The sequence below is a fragment of the Phoca vitulina genome, unplaced genomic scaffold (assembly GCF_004348235.1).
Source record: "Phoca vitulina isolate PV1807 unplaced genomic scaffold, GSC_HSeal_1.0 scaffold8, whole genome shotgun sequence".
In the NCBI taxonomy this organism is placed as follows: domain Eukaryota; kingdom Metazoa; phylum Chordata; class Mammalia; order Carnivora; family Phocidae; genus Phoca; species Phoca vitulina.
In genome coordinates this window covers 45,982,723-46,010,485 of record NW_022589711.1, presented here as the reverse complement: position 1 = coordinate 46,010,485, position 27,763 = coordinate 45,982,723, and the positions used below count along the sequence as shown (strand labels likewise).

The following is a 27,763-nucleotide window of genomic DNA, read 5'->3' as shown; positions in this document are numbered from 1 at the left end:
TCGCACCTGCCTGGCCCTGACACACAAAGTAGATGGGAGACCAAATGATGTACCACCAACTGGATGACTCTGGGTGGGTCCCCACTCTGGGTCAAAGTTTGCTGTATAAAAGGAAGGGCTGGACCACAAAACCTCTAAGGTCAGGGGTGTGAGAGCACTTGAAAAACCAACATTCAAAAACAATATTCTGTATTATAATTGCTACAATGGCACTTCAATTTAACAAATGAGTGTGGAGTCATGCTCACTGCTGGCTTGGGGGCATGGGGGTTGGAAGTATGGCGAAGAGAAGCAGCAGTGGGCCAGTGTCTGGCAGGAAGGAGAGGCAGAGGAATTTCTCCACAAGTGGTCCTACTGGTTCTCATCACTCCAGGCGGGATGAAACTTTGGGTCTTGCTTTGGGCCCTGGGGTATGATCAAAACTGTTTATACCTTGAAGGGAGAGGGCAGGAAACAGCAGTGGATACTTTGCCCAGGGACAGGGCATCCTGGGGATGTCCTGAATTACTAATGCGGTTAACAGGACATACAAAGAGCAAAACACAATAAGCACGTAACCCTTAGCACAGTGCCCTGCTGCCTGCCACGATGCCTTTCACCCAGTGGGCCCCACTAATATTTTCTCATGGTAACATGAAAGTAACATTATTTTGTTTGTACAGAACCCCAAGAAAATCAAAATGCATAGATGTGTTTCTTGGATGGACTGTTGGGAGTGTTTCTGGGCTCAAGTTTGCAGGAGAATAAGACAAATACACTCTTAGCTATAATGCAAAGCAGAAGGTGACAAATGTCTCAGATATAGAAGGTGTATGGGGAGGGGGTAATCCCATCCCCCTGGGGGAATCACTTTCCTAAGGGACTGTTTTCCCAGAGACCTTTCCTGGGCAGACCCAGCAGATAGGACCCCCATTTGACTTAGGTGCTCTTCTCTGTACCTCAGCCAAGGCATCACACAACCTAGTGATCTTTGGGGGCCCCTGTGAATGTACATCCTAATTGCTGACTTCTCTCAAAACTCAATTCTTGATTTTGTTTCATTTAGGGATCACTGAAAATTATCTAGAGCAAGTCCATTTGGAAGACAGCATCAACGACGCTCTGCGTGGTCTTGGCAGGCCGCCAGTGATTGAAGAGGAAGGCATGACTGACCCAGCCACAGGGGAATAGAAGGGAAGCCCAGTGCTGGCGCCTCCACACACCACCCCATTCGATTCTCATAGTAAGCCGGGGCAGCAGCTCAGGCTGCTTTTTTTAAAGCAAGACTAGAACTCAACAGATGATCGTTCTATTTGCTGAGAAAAACTTATATTCCGTCACTAAACAAGGTGACAACCTTGAAGACAGAAGAGCCTACTGTAGATTTTTGGGGAGAATGAATAGCAAAAAGGCAAAAATTATTATAGAATTGCTGAGCTATAAGGAGGCTTAGATATCATTTGTAGGGCAAGCCTGAAAGAAGGAGGAATGGCAGGCATGTTTGGCCAGGGTGGGTGGGCTCTTTATCAAACTTCACCAATCTGGAGATTTTTTTTTTTTTAACATTTTATTTATTCATTTGAGAGAGAGACTGAGAAAGAGCATGAGTGGGTGGGGGAGGGGCAGAAGGAGAAACTCCCTACTGAGCAGGAAGCCTGATGTGGGGCTCCATCCCTGGACCCCAAGATCGTGACCTGAGCCGAAGGCAGATGCTTAACAGACTAAGCCCTCCAGGCGTCCCTCAATCTGGAGATTCTGATGTATCCCTGACAAGCCTGATCTCTACCACCATCGCCACCCTAGCCTCTACCATGACCACACACATGCTCTGACACACGACTTCTTCTTTTGAAAGACATTTTCACAGAGAGAAAGTGTTGTTCATGAGGACAGTGTGGTGTAGAAGCAGAAGAAAAGTTGTAAGCCACTGAGCTAATCTAAATTCTCCATCTTCATTTTTTGGGGAACATAATTGGAGGTCAGAGATTAAAGATGTGCCTATTGGAAGTCAGAGATTAAAGATGTGCCTAGGGTCTCCCAACTGGTGGAGTGGCATCTCAGCATAAATCTGAATCCCAGTCAGCTCTCTTGCAGCCCAGACATGGCACCCTTAGGTGTGAACAGAATTTCAGCATGCAAGAATGAACATGCAGGAAGGCATTTAGAATTCGGTTCTCCAAAGGGAGCTTTACCACAGGCAGCGTAGTGAGGCCAGTCTCCTCGAAGCAACTGCGACGGTCTCCTGTGAGCACATGCCTTGGTTGCAGAGGATGTGGGCACCTAAATACCCTCATGACTGTGGTGCTAAAGGTCTAGTCTGGAGCATGTTCCAAGCACAGCTTTACACAGGAAACAACCCTGTGCTGCATAAACCAATAATGAGCATGATTCCAACACTGGAAGCCCTGCAGGGTAGCCTTGTGCACTGTTTAGGGAATTCTCCCACAAGGGGGTGGGAATATACTTCTTTCTGGAATGGCTTTGGGCAAGACTAGAACATGGGCCTCCTGGGTAGACATCAGGATTTATTTAGAATCAGAGTAGGTGAAGGTTTCTGTACCAGTTAAGTCAGTCACACACTGGAGGCTTTTGAGGCACTTCTTTCCTGCAAAGACTAGAAGACTGTGGGCCTTCCGCACACCGCAAGGTGGATGGTGAGGCAGCTTCCATATTTTCTGATACACGTCATTGGCATTGGCACATTGCTGGGCATCATGAAGTCACAATGGCTGTCACCAGGATGACAAGGCTGGGTTCCTCACAGTGTGTGGGAGGTAGACTTTCTGATCTCAAGGTCTTTTCCAGCTCTGCCATTCTAAGATGTGCCCTAGGCACCCAGGAAAGGTGCGGTGGGGTGAGGGGTGGGGGCAGCTAGGGAGGATCCTCCACTGGGCAGCAAGAGGACGAGGAAGAAGTCTACTTAATGCTCTTAATACCACAAACTGCCCGCTACTGGGGAAGAGGCCTCCCTTCTCTCCGGTAGCGGGATGTGACTGCAGGGCAGACGCCTCCATCACACAGGGTCCCGGGCAGCTGTGGGCACAATCAGCTGTGAGACAGGTCTGCAAAGAGAGCCCTAATCTGCATCTGCTAATGAGGAGTGACCCGCCTGTGGTCTGTGAGCACAGTGGAGGACAGGCCCATTAGTCAGACTGGAGAGCACAGGACCAAGGCACAGGGCACCCAACAAGATGCACTGTGTACTACTTGAATCACCTCTGAGATGTCCAGTCCTCCCACAGGTTGCCATTAAGGCTTCCCTATCATTCCTGAGCTGCAACATTCCCTCTTCTCTAAAAACTCCCCAGTCGTGGAGGCTGTGCCTAGGACAGGGGGTGCACACCGCAGATGTAAATAATAATAACTAGGAGTTTGTGACAGCTTGCTGTTCCAGGACAGAAATTCTAGCCTACTCGTCTTTATCCAAGTGCCTCATTTTGGGCTCATGGCAGCTGCTCAATGGAGGTTTATGAAATGAATGGATGGCCCGCCTTATGAATTATCTGTGGAAGTGTCCCCCCTCCCGAAATGTTTGATTGCAGAGAAAATGGCTCCCTCCCCACCCCACTCCCAAGGTGAAGAAGGGTCATTTCAGAGGTCAGGGGGAAGTGGGGAGAGATGGCTTCACTCCCCAAGGCCGGCTGGTAAATGGGGAGCAACACCTATTATTCAAGCCCTGGGAAACAAGCTGTCACCCACAGGGCCAGCAGGGGGACTGCACTCACCCATTCACAAAAATATTAGCTGGGCGAGCACCAATCGAGTTTCCCAGATCCAGAATTGCAGGCCTCCAACAGGCCTCCCACCAGAAAGGAGACTAAGATGTGGCTCATGCAGTAACTATTTCCTCACACTCTTGTTTAGATGTGGATCCACGCACACAACCCTTACCCCAAACCGCCACCCTCCTCACCCTCTTTCAAAAACACCAAATAAGTCAAGGGCTGAGACACTCGGTTCTGCACAGATATTTTAAATTAATCTTGAAGCAACTTAAAAGGACTGTTTTTCTCTCCTGCCCCACACCCAGCACATTTTCTGTGGCAGCTAGGTCAAGCCTGAGCCACATTTTCATCACTGACTCAATATCAAAATATTCCTGGGCTGTCTTCTTCCCATCCTCCCTTCACTGCCCCTGTTTCATTTTTGATATTCTCCCCCCCGCCTCTACACACACATCACACACACACACACACACACACACACACACACACACCTTTTTATGGTATGAACACACCTGGGACATGGATCCTAAACTTAGAGTCCTGCATAGAACTGAGGGATTGTGTACTTGGATAGGGAAAAAAATACGCCTTGATTTTCACTAACCTTTAACTGAAATATAGCATTCCCTTCGATTATGAATGTAGGCAGCAAACTACATTAACGTTAGCAATAGTCATGCCTCTGACATCAATAGAAACACACACATGTTGCCCTGAAATGTCATATATGCTCATCACTACTTCAAAATTATGGTAGTTATAGGACTTCAACTAGAGCTTGTTATTTAACGTGTTCCTAAGCAAGTATAAAAGTTACTGTTGTTTTTAAAAATGCAATAACTGCACTTCAATAATTATTTTCCAAGCCTATATATTATTTTGTACCTTTACAAATGTTATTCTGAGAAGGGTCCATAGCACAGAAGGTTAAGAGCCCCTGCTGTCCAGTGGACATTCAAAGGTGGGATTTGAGATTGTCCCCAGAGTCCCCGGGGCATGGGCCAGCGGGCTCAGGGCTTGACAGGCAGTGCTCAGCAATAGCATGAGGCAGCTCCTGGGAGCAGACAGCTGTCACGGCTGCTGGGTCAGACTTTGGGGGGCTTCGGACATAGACCCAGTACTGGCTCTGCCTGACCCACAGTGTGATCTTGGGCAAGCCACTTCATCTGTCTGAGCTTCCAGTGCCTGTCAGCATCCATTCTGAGCGTTCCTGGACTGTGAAATAGGGACAATACTATACCATAAGAATCTTGTGAGCGTGAATTGAGAAGATATAATGTGTGGCAGAAATGACTGCTTAGTTGACCAGTGCTTGGCCGACTCTAGAAGGTCAGCCTTGCTTCCCTACCTGGGGATTTCTGAGGCTCAGGTGTTCTGTTTTGTTTGTTTTGTTTTGTTTTTGAGGCAGGCACCATCTGTGCCCCATGAAGGCTTCCCATAACCTTGAGCTCCAGGGATGCGGTGAAATGCCTCCAACAAAACACTTCTAGGCAGACCTGAGTCCCCTGGCCTCCCCTTCTGACCGTGGCTCACTGAAACAGGCACCCGGGCCAGACTGCAAAGCAGATTCCCTGCCCCAGAGCAGAAGAGACCGCAAGCAAGGAGACGTCCAGACCTTTCCAATACTGGCCACAGGAGCCAAAGTACCTGCCGCTGGCTTCAGAGAGCAGCTGCTTCTGACCTGGTGTCTCTCCTCATTTGGTGAGCAGTGACAGGGCTTCTGTAGTCCCAGGGGCCCCTCCCAGGGTGGGGCAGGGCCAGGGTTGGACCTCGGCTGCCAGGCCCCTGCGCAAGGAGGCGTCAGGAAGGCCGGGGGAGACCTCGAAACTCCTAAGGTTGTGCCAGAAACCCCTCTACATGTCCCTTCCAAAAACTGGCTTAAATTTTGTGGAAAGCGGCTATGCAGCCTTTAAAAATCACATATGTTGGTTTTCATCTGATTTTATAAAAGATTAGAAAATATAAGGAGAAATTAAAATCAACCATAAGCCTGGCCCCTTGAAATCAAAACTATTAGCACTGTGGTGAGTTTTTTCCCATTTATACCTATGTTAGCACTCTCACATAAATTGGGATCATAATCATATACAGTTTTGTAGCCTGATTTCATTACTTACAAATACCTAGAGACATTTTCAATACAGGCTCTTAAAAGACACAAAACCATTATGTCAGACCCTGTCGGTAAAACTCACAGGTGCCTGAGATGTCCTGGTATCGCTAAGACTAGTATTATGCATTTAAATATAAGTTCCCCCCAGAAAACTGATAGGAGGAAAACCCATTTCACTCTTCTTAAAGTGCATATTATGTATGAAGTAAACTCCCTTCTTTAGCTTGGAGAGAATCTAGAGAAGATACTTTTGTGTCTTTGGCAAATAGGCACGATCCATCTTTCTTTTTCACTTTCTCATATGTCCCCTGATAAGGGGAAAGCTTTGAAAAGTCACTGCTGGAAAAATGGGGTCTCGCTTGAGAAAGTACTCAGCAGCTGAGGAAAAACCTCCAGAAAGAAGTGGTATGGAAGGAAGAGCCCTGAACTTCAAAGGGAAGAAAGCGGGATTCATATGTCAAGTCTGCCATTAAAGCCCCAAGATCAAAGAGCACCCGTTTCCCTGCATGTCAGCTGAGGCACCACCACCCACCTCAAAGGATCAAAGGGCCGCACAGATTAAATAAGAGGCCGCCTGTGAAAGCGCTTGGTCAATGGTAAAGGACACTGCAGGACAGTAATCACTAAGTCGTAACAGTATTATTATTGCTGTTGCTCAGCCGACTTGCCCCACTCGCTGCATGTCCTGACAGGGGCAGAGTGCCCCGGTGTACAAGTGTGGACTCTGGAGCCACCTCGCACGGCTCAGGTTGGCTGTTATTTACCTTCCTGGTTTCTTCATCTGTAAAACGGGATCATGATAATACACCTACCTCTTAAGATTGTTGAGATGTTTAAAATAAGTTAATTTACACGTGGTGCTTACGACAGTACCTGGCACATAATAAACACTATATAAGGGGAGCTTTAAAAAGTCAGTGATTAATGACCAAATATATGATTGAAATAAATCAGCCAAAACCAGTAAGCACATTTTTTTTTTTGAGAGAGAGAGAGAGAACACACATAAGCGTGGGGGGGGGGGGGGGGGGAGGGGCAGAGGGAGAGGGAGAATCTCAAGCAGGCTCCACATTCAGCATGGAGCCCCGCAGGGGGCTTGATCCCACAACCCTGAGATCACCACCTGAGCCGAAATCAAGAGTAAGCCGCTCAGCCGACTGAGCTACCCAGCTGCCCCCAGTAGGTGCATTTTTTAAAGCTTTCCAAGGAAGTATTATTCCTCAGGAAGTTGTACTAGCAGCCTCCATAAGCTCCCCTAAAAAGCTATGGGCCCCCTCTCCCCAAGCCCCACTTGGGTTTGGCGGCTCCCCTCCTACCTTCTCGGCATCCTGCTCGAAAAGCCGCAGCTGGAAGCACTGGTCCAGCTTGAGCTTGCGCACGTGCCACATCTGGTGCAGGTGCTGCCGGGTGGAGTGCAGCTTGTCCAGGAGGCTGGTGATCTTGGGCACCAGGCTCTGGAAGTCGGCGCTGCCCGGGATGCAGTTGCGCCCCGAGAACCCGTCGCTGCAGCGGATACACTGCAGCAGCCGCTGCCCCTCCCGGTCCAGCTCCTCCACGGGGGCCTTCAGCACCTTCTTCTTGAGCTGTGTGTGCTCGTCGATGAGCCGCCGGGAGCCTTCCACGTCCACAGGGAACTCCTTCCGGGCCAGCATCTCCTGCAGGTCCTCGAGGCGGGACAGCAGGTGCACAGCACTGTTGAAGAACTCCTCCAGGGAGAGCCGCAGCTCGATCCACTCCTCGTGGTTGTAGTCCAGGGAGCCATCGAACTCCTCGGTCAGCTGGGAGGGGTCCACCAGCTTCGTGAGGCCCTCCACGGACACCATGCTTGTCTGGGAGGGGCAGACACAGAGAGGGGGACTCAGTGATGTGGGGCGGGCAGGGCAGTGGTAGGCAGAAGGCAGGAAGTCAAGGGGAAAGGCTGAGATAAAGCCACACATTAATGACCACAGCCTGCCTCAGAAAGGGTGAGTGGGAGAGCACGCAGCCCGGGGAGGGCAGGAGCCGCAAACCAGCCAGGGTCAGCATTTCAACAGACTGGCTAAGAGTTCAGGACAATCTCTCGAGCCTCTTATTCCTTCCAAGACTCACTGGTAAGACCACAGTACCCAAGGAATTCTGAAATATCAGCCCCTGCCATCCTGCATATCATAGGATAGGTGAAGAAGCAGAAGTGAGAAATGTGTGGGTAGCAGAAGGGGAAAGGAAAGGGGGTGCAAAGAGAGAGGTCTGGCTCACCTCGAAGATGAATTTGGAGCTGCCAAAGTTGGTCTTCTGCTTCTGCCAGAAGTTGTCGGGTTTGATGATGAGGGCCACATGGATCTCGGCTGGAAAGGCTTCCTGCAGCGTCTTGAGGAGGGGCTTGATGAGGTCCCACTTGGAGCCCCGCATGTCGATGATGACGGTGAAGCCACGTTTGCACACGTCCTCACTGTGGGGAGGTCAGAGGTCAGGCATGGTCACTCTGGGTGGATGAGACTTTGGCGAACACAGTCAAAAAGCATCCCAGAAACCTGCATTCCTTTTAATCTGGACCACCCCTCCAACTTCACACCACGTCTCCTGGCTGCCTTCCAATCCAACTCAAAATGCACTGCCTCAGAAAACCTTTCCAGATTAACCCCATCTGACCAAGGGCATTCTGGCTTCTCCCAGCACTTAGCAAGTAACTCAGCCTTCCCTACAGTCAGTTGTACTTGTTTGGATGTTTACTATTCCAGCGTTCATAATTGTGTTTTACTTTTTTGTCTCCTTTTCTTGCTCCTGGCATGAATCATGCTTTCCCTATTTGAATGCAAGCTCTCTAAAGACAAGGACCCTATTGCCCTTAAATCTGAGATGGAAAGTCTTTGGTATGCGTCTGTCCTTCCCTGTGCCCACATCAATGACAGACACTGGTATGCTTTACCACTGAACCCAAACTGGGCCAAAAAATCTTTTTCCATAAAGGGCTCTAGGCTGATTCTGTCCATTGATTAGCAAATGGTACACGAAGCACTGATAACATATATTTGCCACCATTGTATTTAAAATGTGTAACTTGTAGTTCAAATGTATATCAATTTTTTTTTTTTTTAAATCAGGTTGCTGAGTTGTGCTGATTGCTCTTAGATGGCCAAGGGCGGGACTGGCTGGGATGTGGATGTAGTCCAGTTTTCTCATGTACTTCCATTACACCAGCCCGGGTGTAAAAAGGTGTGTTTCAGGAAGCTAAGAGAGGGGAAACTACTCTTGAAATCAAGGCCAGATGATGTTACAGTGACCATCTTGAAAACCAAAAAGTAATCAGGCTAAGTGAATCAAGATGTTGCCATACAACTTATTAAGTAGCAACCTGTCTCTAAGCACTTGGACTTTATAACTCCTAAGAAATGGAAGGGAAAAAAAATGCAGGTCAAAATAGTTATAACATGTCAGTGTGGAAGAAATTCTATGTTTTGATAGTTAGGGGTATTTCCTTCCATCCTTCTTAGTTTATTTAACCTATGTATCTATTTTATAACTCAAAACAGATTTTGGTTAATTCACATTTTTATATAAATCCTGGTGTAGTATTACCTTAGGGTGTTTTGTTTAATTTCCTATTTCCCAGATAGCACTTGCTTTAACCACTGTGCATGCTGCATAACCCACAGATGTGTCCCACCACCCATCAGTCATTTAGAGCTACTGGAGGTAAGGCCACAATTGGACGATTTGAGCCACAAAAGGAAACAAAGCCCCTTTTCAGGCTTCATTCTCAAATCTCAACCAATGATGAGAATGTCACAGACAGTGAAGAGACCACAGCCCCTGTGATTGTGTGAATGTCTCAAGCATACAGCAGCTTACTTAGGCTTCCCAAAACTCCCTGGGCAAGGAGACTCTTTCCATTTCTTGTTGTTGATACAAAAGACTAGACTCAACATGAGAGGAAGCCTGAGTCTTTTGTTCCTCCTCAAATCCTGCACCCCAAAGAAAAGGAGTTGCCTCTTCTCCTTCTTTGACTCTTACTGAGACGACAAATGGCCAGAGTCTTCCATAAATAATTTTCTCCACCCTATCATCTGAAAGCAAAATGACTCTTTCTTAATTTATGGAATTTCCTTCCCATTATAAAAGAAATACCTGCTAATTATAGAAAAGTTAAAATATTCAAAGATCTACATAAGAGATGCTAATGGTAAGAAGCTATAATACTCTGGTCTATTTCCTTCCTGTCTTTTTTGTGCATGTAATTTTCATACTGCATAGTGTTCTGCTTTTTACTGCAACACAGAATTTTTTCTCATACCTAAAATGTCTTCAAAACTATTACATTTAATGACGCATAGTCCATCTTATACCTATACCGTAACATAATCGTTCTCATTAGTTCTTTTTTTTTTTTTTAAGATTTTATTTATTTATTTATTTGACAGAGAGAGAATGAGAGAGAGAGAGTGCACACATGAGAGGGGGGAGGGTCAGAGGGAGAAGCAGACTCCCTGCTGAGCAAGGAGCCCGATGCGGGACTTGATCCCGGGACTCCAGGATCATGACCTGAGCCGAAGGCAGTCGCTTAACCAACTGAGCCACCCAGGCATCCCTCATTCTCACTAGTTCTTTACAGAAAGGCATATCAACTTCTATGTCCACTAACCATGTGTGAGAGTCGCCCCCCTTACTGTATCCTCATCAGCACTGGCCAATGAATTTTTTAAATCTCTGCCCATTTTCTAGGAAAAATATTGCATTACATTTAAATTTGCATTTCTTTGATTACTAGCTATAGCTTATTGGCCCATAAGTATTTCTCTGTGACTTACCCAATTAGTTCTTTTATCCACCTTTCTATTGGAGTTTACTGGCTTCTCTCATTGTTCTTAGCTTTATTTGGCTCGACTCACAGTCACTGCATGCCCACTATGTCAGGCACTGCAAGGTAACCGCGGTCTTGCCCTTCCTTAGAGATGACCAGCCTCCTTGTTCACCTGCTCCCCGGGGTCCACTGTTGTTACTGTAATTATGCTGACAGGAGAAATCTTCATCCCTAACGACAAATAGTCAGTGTTGCCATCATGAGCTGGAGTGTGACTATCCCAGTATCTAAACATGGTGATCAGTAGCAGCCTACACACTATTAACTAATAATCCCTGACAACCAGAAGTAGAAATCCGGCACTAATATTCTCTAGGAAATTCTCCCTAGCTCAGAAGATGGGGACAGGCGCCCAGGGGCTGAGTGCTGAGAGCTAATCTAATTGGCATCTTTCTATGAAAGCAGCCTAATCTCCCAAGGCGCTCTGTATGTTTGGTTTCAAGGAAAGAGCATGGTTGGGGGAGGGAAAAGAACTTTTTACCAATGCTTATTCTATGCCAGGGCCTGGGGTCGGGCACTTGATACCCATTATTCCATTTTATCCTTACAGTAACTTATATACTTGGTCTGGTTATCTCCATGCAAGAAATAACTGAGGCACAGATTTTGCCTAAAGTCACATGACTACTAAGTGGATAAACAGAGACAAAACCAAGACTTTAAAGCCCATGCTCAGGTCACTATATCGTATTATACCCTACCATTTGCCACTACATGTGTTTTTGTAATTGAGGGTGGTGGTTAAGAGTCCATGATAAGGGATTAGGTTAGGATGCTCACAGGAGTTGAGGGCAAGTAGGACAAGGCCTCCAATTGTATGTCCTCTATTCTGCAGTCTGTGCGAAATCACAAAATCACAGAAGCAAGAGGGCATGGCATGTTGAAAAGTTCCAGCAGTTCACTTTGTTTAGGCACATGGATAAGAGGCAGAGAGTGATGAGAGGGTGCTGCTCTAAGTGCTTTAGAGAGCCCTGTTCTGGGTTCTGACCCTCCTCTTGCACACCCTCCCCTCACCAGGGAACAAAGCAACTTGCCACCTAGAGTCCACCCACCTTCTAGACTAAGCTCCTACTACCTAAAACCCTAAAATTCTCCACCCAAAAGACCCTTAACCTACTTCCTGGGCCCACATGTACCTCTTTTCTGGGTCCAATCCCCCAAGGACAAGTAACACCACCAGTATGAGCACAGAGATGTGGCTAGAACATGGATATGTGAGCTGGGGAGTCCACATGCTTGCAGGAAGACAGAGCTGGGCAGTGGGCAGAGAAGGGAGGCAACCATGGGCTAGGGGCCAGTCTCCCTGGATTGCCAAGTTCCAGCATGGAACTCAGAGCAGTCTAACAAATCTAAATGTGAAGTTGGCTTCCTAATTCGCTATGAAGATAGATTTGTCAAAGTAAAGGGTAGATGTTTTATTTAGCAGTTTGTCAGCTTGCTATATTACTTTTCAATATTTACACATAGGATATGTGGGTTTCTGTTTGTACTCTTGCCCCGGGCATCACAACATTAGAAGCAGGCCTTCCGAGAAGAGGCAGGAATGGAAGCAGACCTCAAATCAGGATGCATCTCATACCATGGCGGGAGCGCTGGATTTATCCTAAGGGCAGTGAGGAACCACTGAAGGGTGTCACTCAGGGAAGGAACATGAACAGATGATTCGCAAGAATCTCCCTGCAGCTGTGCAGAGGGAAAGTAAATCAGGGTCAGCCAGAGGGATTGGTCAGAGTGGAAGCAGAGAAGTCACCTCCTTTGGATCTTTGCTAAAATGGCTTCTACACGAGGGCCCCCTTGGGCCACCCTCTTCAAAGCTACGGCTGCCACTAGAACTCCGTACCACCCTTCCCTTACTTACTTTTCTCCTTGGCACTTATTACCATCTGGATCATAAAGTTTACTTATTCACTCCTAGTCCATCTTCCCTCACTGGAAAGTAACATCAGGGAGGGCAGGGATTTCTGTATTGATTTCACTGCTGGATCCCCAATGCCTAGTACAGTGCCTGGTGCATGTTAAGACTCAATAGACTGAGGTAGCACTTGAGGGCATGGAATCTAGAACCAACCTTCCTTGGTCTGAATCCTGGCTCCATCACTCACTTATTGAGGAACCTCGGGCAAGTTATGTGTAACCTCTATGTCTCAGCCCCTTTACTGTAAAACATGGATAAACATGAATACGAATAACTACATTACAGGGTTACTTAAAGGTTACGTTTGTTCATGCACATGAAGCATTTATGATGGTGCTGGACACATAATCTGTACTTTGTAAGGCTCAGCTGCTAGAAGAGATGCTGTGGGTGTCCCACCAGGGCTCCTTTATTGACCACCACACCCAGCCTCCAGCTCTAAAAGTGTTGTAGCTAGCAGCTCACACCTGAGCCCATCTCTGGAGACTTTCCTTCAACTGACGGGTGACACTTCTCCAAGAGACACCTGGGCAGTGACAACCCCACACCAGGTCAGGGGGGTGGGAGGACAGTGCCTTTCTATTACAAGGTGCCAAAGCTCAGCCCCTCTACTTCAAGGTAGAGTAGCTATGAAGTGTGACTCACACTCCAGAGGCTTCTCATTCTCCCAGTCAGTCTCTGGCTAGACTTTATCTGAGACCACATCCTTGCTGGGTCTTTCCTCTTCCCTCCTCGGTTTCTCCAACTCCCCTAGAAGTTTTTCTGAAGATGAATGCCCTTAATAAATCATTTACACCTGAATCTCCATCTCAAGAAACACAGCCTCAAATATACATCTATGAATGTCCTACATACATGAAATTCTGAAGGCAATTTGATATGTGGTCTGGAAATTAAAAGAAACCCGGGTTGCCAATTTTGACTCAGGAATCATACAGCGCCCAGCACGAAGTAGGCATTCAATAATATTTGCTGAATGAATACATTCATGAACTGTGATAGATACACACAGAAGTGAGTGAGCACCCAGTGAAAATGAGTAAGGTGAAAAGAAACTTCTGGAGTCAAAGATAGGATTTACGGGAATTTCAGTGTTTAAGAGATGGGAGAAGAAAGTAGATGAGCCTGAGGAAAAAGTGCAGAGAGGTTAGGGAAAACCAAGAGAGGAGTGAAGTCAAAGAAATCAGGGAAGAGGGGGTTTCAAGGAGGAATTGCAGGGCCAAACACTGCAAAGAGGTAGGTCATTAACTGAGATCAGAACTGTTGAGTTTAGCAACGAAGAGGCCTTGGTCCCATTGGTCAGGGCTGTTTCAGCATATTAGCGCAGAGACTGGGTGGAGAGGAGAAGCAGTCTTCCTACTTGATCTCTGAGATGATTACAGGAAATGTCAAAGTAAGTCAACAGAGGTTGCTTTTGGTATGCTCCCAACCCTGGCCCCATCTTCCCAACTCTGGAAACAGCCAGGGTCTGCACACAGCTCTTTGGCTGCCCAAGCCCCAGGTGGCTCCCTAGCCTGCCTCTTCCCCAAGCCTCCATGCCCCCAGACCTCTTTTCCTCTCATTGTGCTCCATGGAGAGCAGTTTGAGTAAACCAATTTACCCTGAAATATAACAGGTAGCCTTCCTTTTCCCTGGAGTTATTTACCTTTTAAATGATATTTATTAGCCCAAATTAAATGTTCAGGGGCAGAGTACTACTGCATTGTATATGGGGAGAATGGAAGCAGAGAAAGATGAAGTTTGGAGCAACAGGCCTTTAAATCCACTAAGGAGGGGAAAGGAGAGAGAGTGGCCCTCCCCATCTCCCACACCCCCTTCTTTAGAGAGAGAACACATCCACTGCCTACTTCCTCCTGCCCCACTTGTTTCCCATCTGGGACTTGAGACCTGGACCCCCTCGGCCAGCTTCTCACCCTTTGTGATAAATTACAGCCCCTTCAAACTGCACAGTAAACTGTTTCATGAATTCTCCGGAGCCCTCAGGCCCAGGACATAAACGTATACTTTATGATTGATCGGATATTTCTTGTACTCAGTTCTAGACCATTTACTCTTTTGTTCATTACATGTCACTGGAGCTGTTTTCACTCAGCAAAGTTGTGCTATCTCATAAAAGCATTTGCAGTACTTTATGCCAATGCTTCTCAAACTTTAGTGACTTTCATTATTACCTAGGACACTTGTTTAAAAATGCTGATTTCGGGAACCCCTTGCAGGTATTATGATGCAAGTCAGTCTGGGATGAGACCTAGGAGGCTCCCCAGGTGCTCCAAAGACAATACCTAGACTCTCTTAGGTGTGACTTGTGGGAGTTTAATGATAATTCATTTTGTCTAAATCAGATTAGGATGGGCATTAATAAATAGTAGGTAGCACACAGCCAAACAGGGCAATGTCTGCGAGGCACACCAGCAGCCAAGCTCTGTAGGAGCCGGTCAAACACGCTAGCAGGTTTCTCTATACATATCATCATGTTCTCTCAAATGGAGTAATTTATTGGAAGCACAGGCTTGGGAGGATTCCTGTCCTCGCAGTCCACTTCTCTGGTTCTTTTTGCAAAAACTCAGCTCCTCCTCTCTTGGCCTAGAGAGGTTTTCCCTGAAAGGCCTGGTGGCTGCCTTCCCCAACATAGCAGTCTGTGCTCAACCAGACACCTGCTGGAGATGTGCCTCCCCAGGCTTCCCTCTCTTCTTCTAAATTGCTGTTAAATCATTATGGAGTTTCTGCTTCTTATCATACACCTGACCCGGCAGGCTTATCTAAAATATCTGGGCAAGTCTTGGGTTACCTCTGGGTCCCCCAGGCCCTGCCCACATCTGATGCCCCCAGAGTTGTCTCTTGATCCACGAGGCTGTGAACGCTGTAAGGGCTGTCCCAGGTCTGACTGGTATGGGCATGGAGGGTCTCAGTGGTGGGCGGTGAGGAACCGATGAATAGGCGTTTTACCACTGACCCTTTGCACTCCTGGTGGCCCCCCATGGCAAACAGAAATCACAATTTAGCAGCACACTGTTGAACCCAGTCCCCCAAAATGGTTTTATTAGGCACGACTGTTATTGTTGCTTGTACTGCATTCAAGTGTCTTTGGAGGAGGCTTAAACTCACCATTCTTTAAACCACTTCCAGCTCATTCACACACTCACATGATCTGTCTGCTTGTTGGCCTTTGGATCTGCTTCCTCTATCTTAGCTGCTCTTATTATCCCAGCCCTTATTCACACATTTGAAGACTCAATGCCTTTAGCTTGGGGGGCAGGGATTAAGATATGGGTGCCTCAAGCTAAGGGTTGCTTTGGGGCCTAAACAGCAGGGCAGAGTACTGTTCAGGCCAGGGTTTCACCCTGGGTTACAGCCCTGGCCTCAGGAAGTACCACTTCCTCCCAGTCACTGCTCGCTCAACTCCTCGTCCCTGGCTGAGTGAAGCCCAGACCAGCCCTCCTCATTCCATCCGGGCCACATCAGTGAACCACCCTGGATACTACCCATTCTCATCTGGCTATGGGGTCAGATTCAAATGCCACCTTCCCCCTCGGGTTTTCCCTGATCTCTTCTGTCCGAGGGATGTCCCCCTCGCTAAACCAGACAACATGTTATCCATGCCTCTCTCAACCGCCCTATTAGTTTCAATCTTGTATTAGATTTTGGCCTCTCATACCTCTATGCCTTCATGCTTGCCCACACCAACCCCATCTTTGCCTAGATAACTTCTACTCTAATTTCAAAGCTCAGCTCACATGCCTCCTTCTCTAAGAAGTCTTCCCTTCCTGATACATTTCCTCCCATCCCACTCCATCCTCACTGGGATAAAGGTTCTTCTCACACATTGCCATAACCCTGTCCTTACTCTGCATGGCAGCTGTCGTATGTGGGGTTGGATCAATTTCTTTATCCCTCACAGGCATTTATGTGGCTTCAAAATGAGAGCCTAGTTATGAAGGTGCTTCATAAATAATATGGTGTCATGTAAATATATTGTATTACCCATTGGTTCATTAATTTATTCATCCAACAAATATTTACTGAGCCCTTACTCTGTAGCTGGCCTAGTGCCAGGCACTAGCAATATAGGTGTGGACAAGACAGAAACATGAAGGTTACATTCTATCGGAAGAGATGGACACAAGACAGCAGCTAGATAAGGAGAATAAATACAAGTTGTGAGAAATCTTAAGAAATTATCAGGTGGGGGGTGCCTGGGTGGCTCAGTCGTTAAGCGTCTGCCTTCGGTTCAGGTCATGATCCCAGGGTCCTGGGATCGAGCCCTGCATCCGGCTGTCTGCTCGGTGGGAAGCCTGCTTCTCCCTCTCCCACTCCCCCGCTTGTGTTCCCTCTCTCGCTGTCTCTCTCTGTCAAATAAATAAATAAAAAAAATCTTAAAAAAAAAAAAAAAAGAAATTATCAGGTGGTCCAGACAGGCCACTATGAGGAGCTGACATTTAGGCAGAGAACAAAACTATGAGAAGGAGCTAGTTAAGGAAATGCCGTAGAAAGAATAATGCAGGCAGTGGCAACAGCCTGTGCAAAGGTCCTGAGGTGGAAAAGAGCCTGTGTGCTGGCTGCTCCTCCATTACAGGGAGGAAGCAGAGGTAGCAAAGTTTAGTAAGGAAGCAGGAGACCAGCAGCCAGATCTAGGTTGGAGCTCTAAATCTGGGGAGCTCAAAAACTCAAGCTGGAGAGAAATATAAAATGGGAGCCAAACTTATGAAACAGAGCAGCTGTTTTTGATAAAAATGGGACATATACCTATTAATGATAACAGCTAATTTTACTGAGCACACGAGAATCTCTGTGTGCCAAGCATTATGTATGCATTATCTTATTTATTCCTCACATGAACCTCACAAGTAGCTGCTATTGTTTTCCCACCCTACGGTTAAGGAAGCTGAGGCTCAAAGAAGTTGAATAAGTTGCTTAAAGTCACCAGGAAGAGCCAAAATCAGTATCTGAATCTGCTGTTTGATTCCTGTATCTGCCATGCTACCTTGACTCAGAGACACAAAGACAACGTGAGCTTGAAGCAACTTTAATGCTTACTCCTGGGAATCCTCCACTTGTTGCCTTCCGCTCTAAAGTGAAGGATTCGCAGAAGTATGCATCAAAGTTGCTTCAAGCTCAAGTTGTCTTTGTCTCTCTCTTTTTAGAGTTGAGGGCAGCACGTTCCCAAGCAAGAAAGTGATTTGCTCAGGGTCACACAGTTTGGGTGGATGTTTTGGCCATCTGCACGAGACATCCAGCTGTCAGTCTCCCTGCTTCTGGTCTTCTAGTAAGCCACAAGAACTCTGGAAATGAGAGGAAGAAAAATTCTCCCCCACATCAGATAATCTGAGTTGGAGGTCCAGGGTACCCTGTGTTGAGTACTAAAGCCCCTTCCCAGGAATGAGGGCCAGCCTGAGGCTGCCTTCCACCGTGCTCTAACAGCAGGGGGATGGCCTAACCTCATGTGTCCCAGCTCCTGGCATGCCACACGAGATTTATCCTGTATCTATCAATGTCCAGGAGTTTCTCACTTGAAACAGCTCCTGGAAAAAATATAACATCAAACCATCCTGATGGCAGGTGGAGGAGCAGAGATCCACAACGAGCACCACACCAACAGACCTGGCAAAGGGGCAACAAGGGTTTGTGCTTAGCAAGTACCGCTGGGGGCTGCCCAGTTGGTGCAAGTTGTGGCGTACAGGGTGTCACCGGTATAGGGTGTCAGAATCCTAGTTTTGGGACCCAGGAGGGCCCAGTGCTTGAGCTATGATGAAGCAGAAGCAATTTTCAAATCAGACCTACTCACTAAGTTGTCCAGGGAAGGTGAGAAGTTAACACTGTGGTAGGGAGCTAGATTGGTCACTGAGCAGCAGATGACAAAAAGGAAGGACAAGGTGTAAGTGAAGGACTGCCTGTGTAATGACAGCAACATGGGCCCTGCCACACATAGCTCTGTCCCCGCACGTGGAGGCCGACCAGCATCGCAGGATGATTTGGAAGGATGATTGGGGAGGTCTTTCCCACACTGCATGGACAGCCTTTAATACCCGGAGACAGTTCTCCGTGAACAGAAAGAAACCAGCAAAGGGAGGAAGAAAGAGCAGCCCCAACGAGTCATCTACTGCAGCCTTTTCCCTTGAACTCTGCTGTGCCTGTGTCTCCCTAAAAATCATTTCATGGGCTGAGTTCTCCATTCTGAATTTGAGCAGAAAGAAAGGTCTCTGGAGCTCTGAGAAGGGAAAGATCCCCCTGACCCATCTGTGTCAGAGTTCTCATGCCATCCTTAGGCTGTAGAGAGTCTCTGGCTAGAGGATCTAGATTTCCTTTCAATTCTTCGTCCATCACTCTGATCCGGGTTAACCGTTTTCTACTCCTCACTGTTCTTCTAATAGCAGCCCTCTGCAGATTGCCCCAAAGCACACCACACCCACTTTCTTAAACAACCAGAAATCAGCAGGTGTTAAAGAAAAGTGCTAAAGACACATTAGCACCTGCTTTGAAGTTTCTAATTGGTATAATCAGAAGCAGTAAAAAGAACATTGGAGGAGACAGTGACTTACTGAGAAATGAGCCACTCTCGAGGGAACGCTGTGCGGTGAAGGAGTGTTTGCTGGCACAGACGGTTCTAACTCACCCTTCACAGCGGGCAGGGCTCCTGGATGGCTGGGTGGTGGACAGGTGGGAGAGAGGAGATCCGAGAGGTGGCAGGGCCCCCCGGCCTGTTGTGGACCTCTCTTGGCTGGCTTACAGGTTGACTGTCCACTACCAGCTGGCTTTCTGTCAAGTTCTCAGAATCCACGTCAATCCATCCAGAGGTTTTTGTTTTAGTTTATTTTTTGTTTGTTTCTTGGTTTTTGGTTTTTGTCTGTTTTACTGGAAGACACTCTGTCCACTTTCCCAGGTTAGGATTATTCCACAGAATTTGTGCCTTTTCTACCCATTTAACAACACATCTTTTACACCCGCGCCTCGGACCTGTGATGCCAGGGCCGGGGGGCAAAGGTCAAAGGTGATGCTTGTCTTAAATCAAAGCCTAAATTCTTCCCCTGGAAAGCAAGGAGACTGACCGGTCTGGGGTTGGACTCAGTTGTGTATAAAAGTTCTCCGGTGGTTCGAATGCACATCCGCAGTAAAGCCACTACTACAGCGAAGATTCTGCAGATGTGCCTGCCCGTTTCCAGGTCTAGGGGCTCCCCCTGGCCATTCCCCCAGGCTCAGTTCTCCCAGAAGCAAACCCAAGTCAAAGCCTCACAATGGAGACCAAATGAAGAAGGTTGCCATTTTCCACCTCTTTAAAGCCTGTTGCTTAATTCCACTCAAATGAAGCTGTTTAAACAAACAAACAATGCTGATTGCAAATGTGCCCAGAGCAAGGAAATGGCTGATTCTGTCTTCCCCTCTCTGCCACCCCACCCCCACCCCCAGGGCTTAGTAAAGTACTGAATAGCACAGACTCAGGCTACGTGATTACTCCAAGCATCCCCAGGTGTGGCCATAAAACTATAGGTCTAGTGGCCTAAGAAACACACCAGGACCTCTGTATCTGCATATTGACGTGTCCTAGATGCCACCTTTAAAACACTTTCTAAAAAGTCAAATCTGCTCAGAAAGTCAAAAGAGCATGCCATAAGCTAAAGGAGCTCCCAAAGAGAGTTCCAGAAATGGCATGGGTGACAGCAGGACCAAAGTGATAGTACACAGCCTTCCAAAGGATGGCTGCCTCAGCAGGGCCAGCCAGGGTTCGCAGCACAAACCCTGGTGTCCTTGCTAATCAGCAGGTCACCTGGCCATCTCACAGGCTCTGAAACATAACTTCCATTCACCAAAGGAAGAGTCCCTGTTTTCTAAATCAGACTGGCTTGGGGGCAGGGCACTTGGAAGGAGCTACTCTTGGCTGGGGGGAGAACAGCTTAGAAACTCCTAGAGCAGGACAGAACAATTGCTCCTAGAAGTCTGGGGCTGGCTGGCCAGAGAGGGAAGGCGGCAGAGGGGCACGTTCAGGGAGGCTGGGATGGAAACTGACATGTCACTTTCCCAACAGCAGCCTCCTGCCCCATTTCCCACCCTGCCCCCACAGAGCTGTCCATCCCTTCCTTCTGGGGCATTCAGAACACGAGGCAGAAACAAAACAGAAACCAAAGCAGCAGAGGGAAAGAAAGAGCAAACTGGAAACTGAAACCACAACCTTTCCACACAGCCCTCCCCTGTCCCTGTCCTCCCCAGACAAACTCCAGGGCTGTGCTCCTCAGGCCTTCCCCAGGGCCCCTTCTTTCCCCCATAGGCTGGTTGCAAAACAGTTATCTTTTAACTAGGGGGAAGAAAAAGTCATTATAGTCACTGCTCATACATCTATGAGGAGTAAACCAAAGATCAAGTCCACCTTCCTTCTAACCAAAGCACCTCAGTCACCCCAACAAAAGACATAAGGAACTTTTCCCAAACAGGGAGAAAGAGAAGAGAGAAGAGGGGGCCCAAGCGAGGCTGCGAAGGTGGGGCCAGGGCTGCTCCCGCCTACCAGGAGACAGAGCAGTGATTCTTCCCTGCTCACCCCAGTCCCTGTTGCTCTTACCACTCCTTCTCCTCCTCCCACTTTTCCCCACCCTCGCACGGGATCCCGCACTCTCCCCTTGGGCTCTGGTTCCCTGGCAGAGCAGGTGGAATCCTCATTAATAAACCACATGTTTCCTCTAGGAAACAGTCTTGGGTCAAATTGCACCTGTGCCCACCTTTACTCCTCCCCCTCCTCCTGCTCAGGTAATGGTACTTTCTTGAAAGCCCAGCACTATTTGCCTACAGCACAGGCAGACACATGCCCAAATATACCCACCAACACAGACCCCCTCAGCTACCCCTCACACAGTCACCCCTGCATGTCCACTGGGCTTTACCAACACAGGAGCTCTCCTTCCCAGGGGGCAGGAGGCCGTCATCCTGCAGCCAGCCCTCCTTCCCTCAGGCACTGGGCCAGAGTTGCCCTGGCCAAGGGCACTGCCGAGGTCCCCATGACGTATGTGGAAGAAAAACCCTGTGACGGCTCAGGCACAAGTGGGGAGGCTGAGAGCAGCACAAGAGGCCACAGCCAGACAGACAGAGGTAACCTGAGGGAGGGGGACATGTTTACAATTGGGAATTAAACAGGCAGGGCTCCAGTGGGTCTTTGTTCCCACCTGCAGCCAGCTCAGAGGCTCGGGAAGCTCATGTGTGCGTGGAATAATCCTCTGTTTATGACCATGGGGAGTTCCTGACCTCCAGCGCATGCCACTCTGGGGGCCACCTGCTGTCCCACAGGCTCTGTCCATGTCAGGGGGCAGCGCTGGGTTGCAGCAACTGGTCCCAGCAACAGCACTGGCCAGCTGGGCAGCCTTGGGCACATCCTAGCACTCTCTGGACAGCCCTTCGCCCTTTCAAAGTGAAGGGGTTGGCTTGGCTGATTGCTACAGCCCCTCCTGCCTCTAGCTCCAGGATTCTAATCCACCTGCTTCTTTAAAAATCCAGGTCAGATTTTATGTCCAATCAGTTTTCTCTGGTTAAGCCCATTTACCTGGTATGCCTGTTGAACCACTGCCTTGAAAACCTTCAATTTTGTCTTCTCCAGTAGATCCTGGAAACTCAAACAGACTGCAAGCCTTCCCAAGGGCAAGAACTGGGTTCCCCCTCATTAGCCTACGTATTCAGGGGCAGCATGAAAAAGGTAGAGGATTATCGGATCCTTCTCTCAGTTGGTGCATAGGTAAGAGCTAAACAATCCTGTGTGTGCACAGAATGAACTCTAGACCAATTTGCAGGCATCATAGTGGAACACCCACCATCGTGAGGGCTGGGTGAAGGGCAAGAGCGGTTCTGGCCTTCCTCCACGTCCAAAACAGGGAGTTTCCCTTCAGCAAATGGGTTGGAGGCCCAAGTTTCGTACAGAGGAAAACAGCCTACCCTGGGGAGATGAGTGCACATTCCCTTCCTGGGAACAGAGCTGGGGCAGAGGGGCACGTCACAGCACTAGGCTGAGACGTTGCCTCAGGCACCAGGCCAAGAGGAGTTTCTGTGCAAAACCTGGCACATGAATTACTAGCGTTGCAAGCAGATGAAATTCCAGCTTAAAATGGCATGGAACAGTCTAAGACGAGATGGAGAACAACATGGGTTTGGGGGTTTTGAGTAGCTCTCAAAACCAAGGCTGGTCCTTGCCTGACCTAGAATGAGATGGGGTGGGGAGAGGGGGAGGCTCTGATAGGAACACACATGCGGCTATGTCAGTAAATCATCCAGAAAACATTTGTCCTAGCTGAGTCACCACAGCTCTGACAAAGTGCTCCTGTCTGGGTTCCGGGAGAAGCAGGGCTGGCTGTCACACTTGCTCAGTTTGGAAACAGGCATACTCCTTGGTGAGACAGAGTCCACTTCTGGTTCCCTGGCATGCTCTATCTTCTGGCCAAGGGCTCTGCCTTCTCTCTGCCACGGAGCCAGTGCGCCTGCCTGGTGGGTACTGCCTGTGGGTCCAGCCCCTGACACAGGAAAGAGGACATCCTGAAGGAAACCTGCATCTACCCTCACTGACTCCATGTCTGGAAGACAGAACCTGGCACTGGCCCCGAGGGTTCTGGGCATGAGACCCTACCCTGTCCCCTTGGTGAGCTCCCAGTGTAATGGAATCCAGCCAAGTTGTGAGACACAGCTCTGCAAACTCACCCACCAAACAAGACCCGCCATCTCTGCCCTCGAGAGGCCAACTACCCATCAAGGAGAAAGGCTTGTTGTGGACAGGCAGAACTCAGAGAAGAGACAGGGCCCATCATCACTTTCTGATGAGTTTTCCAGATTCCAAAGTCGTTTTCAAGGTTTGTTCAAATTATGTGTTCTGCTTAAGTGATGGATGCTGAACTTTCAAGAAAGAAATACTTAAGAAGTTGTTTTTTTTTTTTTTTAATCTAAAGCAATCCAAGAAGAGATGAGATGGAATGGAACAGGCAAGAGGGGGGACGTTCTTCCTTTACTGAAAGTGACAGTGGCAAGCCGGTACAGAAATTTTTTGCAACTAGTGAACATATTCACTGGGGTTATACTCTCAGCCACAAAAAGGCCTAGGTAGTGGTGTTTGTCTTGTTCTCATCTTCTATGTTCAGAGACAGGAAACTGTCTAAAAGGGAAGGTTTGAAAAGACAAATGAAGACTTTTATCTTTAATGTTTGGACTGATGAAAATAGCAAAGGGGACAGTAGAAGTTGCAAGAGATAACTATGCTTGGTGCACAGTGACTTCAATCTACCTAAGACTCAAAAACAGACCAATAAGAAGGATTTTTTTAATTTGAAAAAAAAAATTTGACTTCATAAAAGAAAATTAAGAATTGGTATAGATATACCACATTATTTAGGCATTCCCCCCCCAAAAAACCCCATAAAATTCCCAGTTTCTATATACCCAAGTTAAATATTTCCACAAATGTTGTTTTATTAAATATTTATTAATAGTTCTCTGAGAAAGATTATATTAAATCCATTTTAGTAGTTGGAAAAATAATTTTGTTACTTAGTGCTTACTTAATTTTCTGTGTTTAAATAAAATTTTGAAAATGTAAAGCCTGAAAAAAAATGTAAACCCTAGAAAATCCAAGGTCTAATGAAGAGAAAGCAGAATATTACCATTGAGAGCCTCTAACAAAACCCATCTGTGTCCTTGGGTAGAGAGCAGAGGTACTCCACCACCTGGTGGCAGCATACCTAACTTACCAGCATGTATATAATAAAGGCAATCTCTCTACAAAACTAGTTTTATAACATAAAATGTCAGTATCCAACATATGCCTAAAACTGTACACAACCTCAAATACCAGTGAAGGGCATACAATAAGACCCACCAATGACAGGTGAAGCAAGAAATATAAAACTTGTCAAAAACAATCATATTGTAGAGAAGGGAAAAACCGCCCCAAATCTGGAACCCGATAAGTGAAAAATACATCCTTCTTCCCCAGCTCTAGCCTGTCTCTCCAGCATCTATATTCAGGGAACTCCCTTATTTCCAACATTGACAAATAAATCAGAACTAAATTTAAATCATCCTGATCCTCTAGCATGAATTCCAGAAAAAACCTGAATGTCCTGGGACTTATTTCACCCCACATGTTGAAATGTACCTAATCAAGGCGGCCCCAGAAATGTCAGCTTCCCAACCAGCCTGCTGTTGGTGAGTCGTAAGCTGCAGCCCCGTAAGGCAGAAAACGCAGGGCCACACCTAAGCTTTAGAGGCTTATTCAACATTGCTACCCAGAGACAAACTCCAAGGAGACCTAACTTGGAAGGCAGCTAGGGACCTCAGTGGAGAGGAGCACAGAGGAGGTTAACAACCACTCTGAGCCAAGCCGAGAACTGACGGCACAACCAGCCAACGAGCTGAAACACATCCAAAGGCAAAACTAAATACTCGCTGTGGGCAAAAAGCAATGAAGTCCTTCTAGATTTCATGTCAGATCCAAACTTTAATGTACGGTTCCCAGTAAGAGGCCTATTAGTTCAGGAAAGTAAAAAGAAACCTGACCTGAGAGACCCCAAAGGGCAGGCCCTGTGAAGAACTCCTTTACTCTTTTCGAATCCAGGATCAGGCTTAGGGGGGTAACACATGGTACTACATTATGGTTTCTTGATGATGGTAATAACAATGGTTGCACTTTGGCGCCTGGTTATTGATGAGCAAATAAACAAATTTGGAGAAATGTCAAGACTTGGAAGTCTAAGGCAAGGCATATTGGAAATATAAATTAGGAAATTTGGAAAGCAATCTGGCAATGTGAATCACCAGCCTTAAAAAAAAATGTCTATGATTGCCACATATCTATCCCAAAGAAACCATCTAAAAAAGTAGACAAAGGTTTATACACAAAGGTGTTTATTGGGAGTTACATACAGTGATGAAATTTTGAAAATGACTTAGATGTTTAATGACAGCATTAATTAAAATATGGTACATCCCAAGACATACTATTATGCATAAAAGTGTTTAATGTTAAGAAAATATCCTCATGGTATAATGCAAAGTGGAATAAAACAAGAGGCAAAATTAAATAAGCAACATAATTCAATTCTATTTTTTATAAGTTCTGAATAAAAGACAGGAAGGAAATATGTCAATATATTGTTCTCTCTACATGGTAGAGTTATAAGTATGTAATTCTTTAGATTTTTCTGCACTTATTTTCTATAATAAAGAAATGGTTTTCTAATTAATAAAAGAGGTCAAGACTTTATCACACTACTAGGCATACATGTTAACTCATTCCGTATTTCTTGCAAGTGTGCTCGGTGTTTCTGACCTCACTGCTGTCACTGATACTCCTGCTAGCTCTATCCCAACCTTAGCCATCTCCCTGAGCCTGACTTTGACAAAGCAGTACTAGGGGCAAGGAAGGACAAGTGGCAAAACAAGGCCTCTGCTTTCCAGCAAGGGAAGGGAAAGATCTGCTCTTTACTTGGCCCCTTCTGAGTGCCAAGTCCTGAGCTGGGCTCTGTCCATGGGTTCTTGTGTAATCCTCACCACTGTTGTGCTCAGTAATCCTTTTACGCCTAGTTTACAGGTGAGGACATTTGTCAGCAGCCATGCACATTTCTTCTCCTAGAACAGAAGTTTCTGGGTTCAGGGGCGCCTGGCTGGCTCAGTCGTTAAGCGTCTGCCTTCGGCTCAGGTCATGGTTCCAGGGTCCTGGGATCGAGCCCCGCATTGGGCTCCCTGCTCCGTGGGAAGCCTGCTTCTCCCTCTCCCACTCCCCCCTGCTAGTTTTCCCTCTCTCGCTGTCTCTCTCTCTGTCAAATGAATAAAATCTTAAAAAAAAAAAAAAAAAAAAAGAAGTTTCTGGGTTCATTCTTCTTGGGCTGGAACTCCCTGCCTCATTTCCAGGATCAGTCCTTTCCCTCGAGCTCACTTGTCTTCTCTGCTAGTCCACTACTGTTAACTCCACTCCCACCAACTCCACGTCCCTTCCAAGGGTTACACTGAAGATGCCTGAGCAAGACAAACAACATTCCTCTCTCCATCAGGAATGCTTTGTCCAATGCTGGGTCCTTGATTTATCATCTAAAGGCATTCACTGGTTCCTGGAATAACCAGGCCTGCTTCCCATAGCTACTTCATGACCACATGGTTTCCGCCTCTCATCATCCAGGTTATTGTTCTCCAGGGAATCACAAATGCTACATCACAAATGTAGACACAAACGTGTACACAAAGTATCATGGTTAGCTCTGCCTCCACCACACACACAGTTGCTTTTCACAGGGTTTCCATGAGCCCCTCTGGCCCTGCAGCCCCAACAGGGCTGTGCTGGCCAGACCCGCCAAGTCCAGCGCTGGCATGGTCAGGGAAGTGGACCAGCTTCAAAATGCATATCAGCAGAACGCTAATGCCAGGATGGTGCTTCTGCCACCAGAGTAGCACACAAGATGAACTGGAAAGGTGGCTGAGTGAAAGAAAGGCCCAAGGAAACTGAACGGGACTACCATCTCTAGAGTACAACAGAGACCAGGCTTCATGTGCATGGTCCCTGCCACTGACAATTTTTTTTTTTTTTAAAGATTTTATTTATTTATCTGAGAGAGAGAATGGGAGACAGAGAGCATGAGAGGGGGAGGATCAGAGGGAGAAGCAGACTCCCCGCCGAGCAGGAAGCCCGATGTGGGACTCGATCCCGGGACTCCAGGATCATGACCGGAGCTGAAGGCAGTTGCTTAACCAACTGAGCCACCCAGGTGCCCCGACCCACTGACAATTTTTTACTCATCTCTTTAAATAGTTTCTATGGTCTTAAGTGCTTCTGTTTTTTCACTATATCTCTTGGTGTTATTTGGTTACTACAGCCTAGTTGACTATCATCCACAGATGAGCATAAATGAGGAGCATTCACATGTCTATAACTGAAGAAAAACACCTGGGGGAGAAAGTCTGAGGCACCCTCCACAGTCACCTCCATTGTCCTGCACATCCACGCTCACCATGGCTGCCTTAACCAGCAGAAACCCAGGCGTGAGGCAACTGCCATCTGCATTCCTCCACCTGCACACTCACACTTAGAACCCAAAGAGAAGCTTAGAGAAAGCAGGTTTGATGCACAGATCATGGCTGCCCACCATCATTACACCTGTCTGCCCCCTCATCTCCTTACCACTCTCTTCCATTGTCCTGTTCCAACCCAAACCTTGGCCTATCCTGCAGCATTGACCTTCCTACTACCCCCA

The 27,763-nt window shown here is 47.3% G+C and overlaps 1 protein-coding gene across 20 annotated transcripts in view; it reads right to left on the bottom strand.

Moving 5' to 3' along the window:
* KALRN (kalirin RhoGEF kinase) overlaps window positions 1–27,763 on the bottom strand; it is a 641,436-nt gene that overhangs the window by 413,653 nt on the left and 200,020 nt on the right. For all 20 annotated transcript variants that reach the window (XM_032406711.1, XM_032406713.1, XM_032406719.1 and 17 more), the window contains exons 4-5: window positions 8,053–8,245; window positions 7,134–7,646 (exon numbers count right to left, since the gene is read on the bottom strand). In XM_032406711.1, coding sequence (XP_032262602.1) covers window positions 7,134–7,646; window positions 8,053–8,245 — 706 coding nt within the window. The remainder of the gene's footprint in view (window positions 1–7,133; window positions 7,647–8,052; window positions 8,246–27,763) is intronic.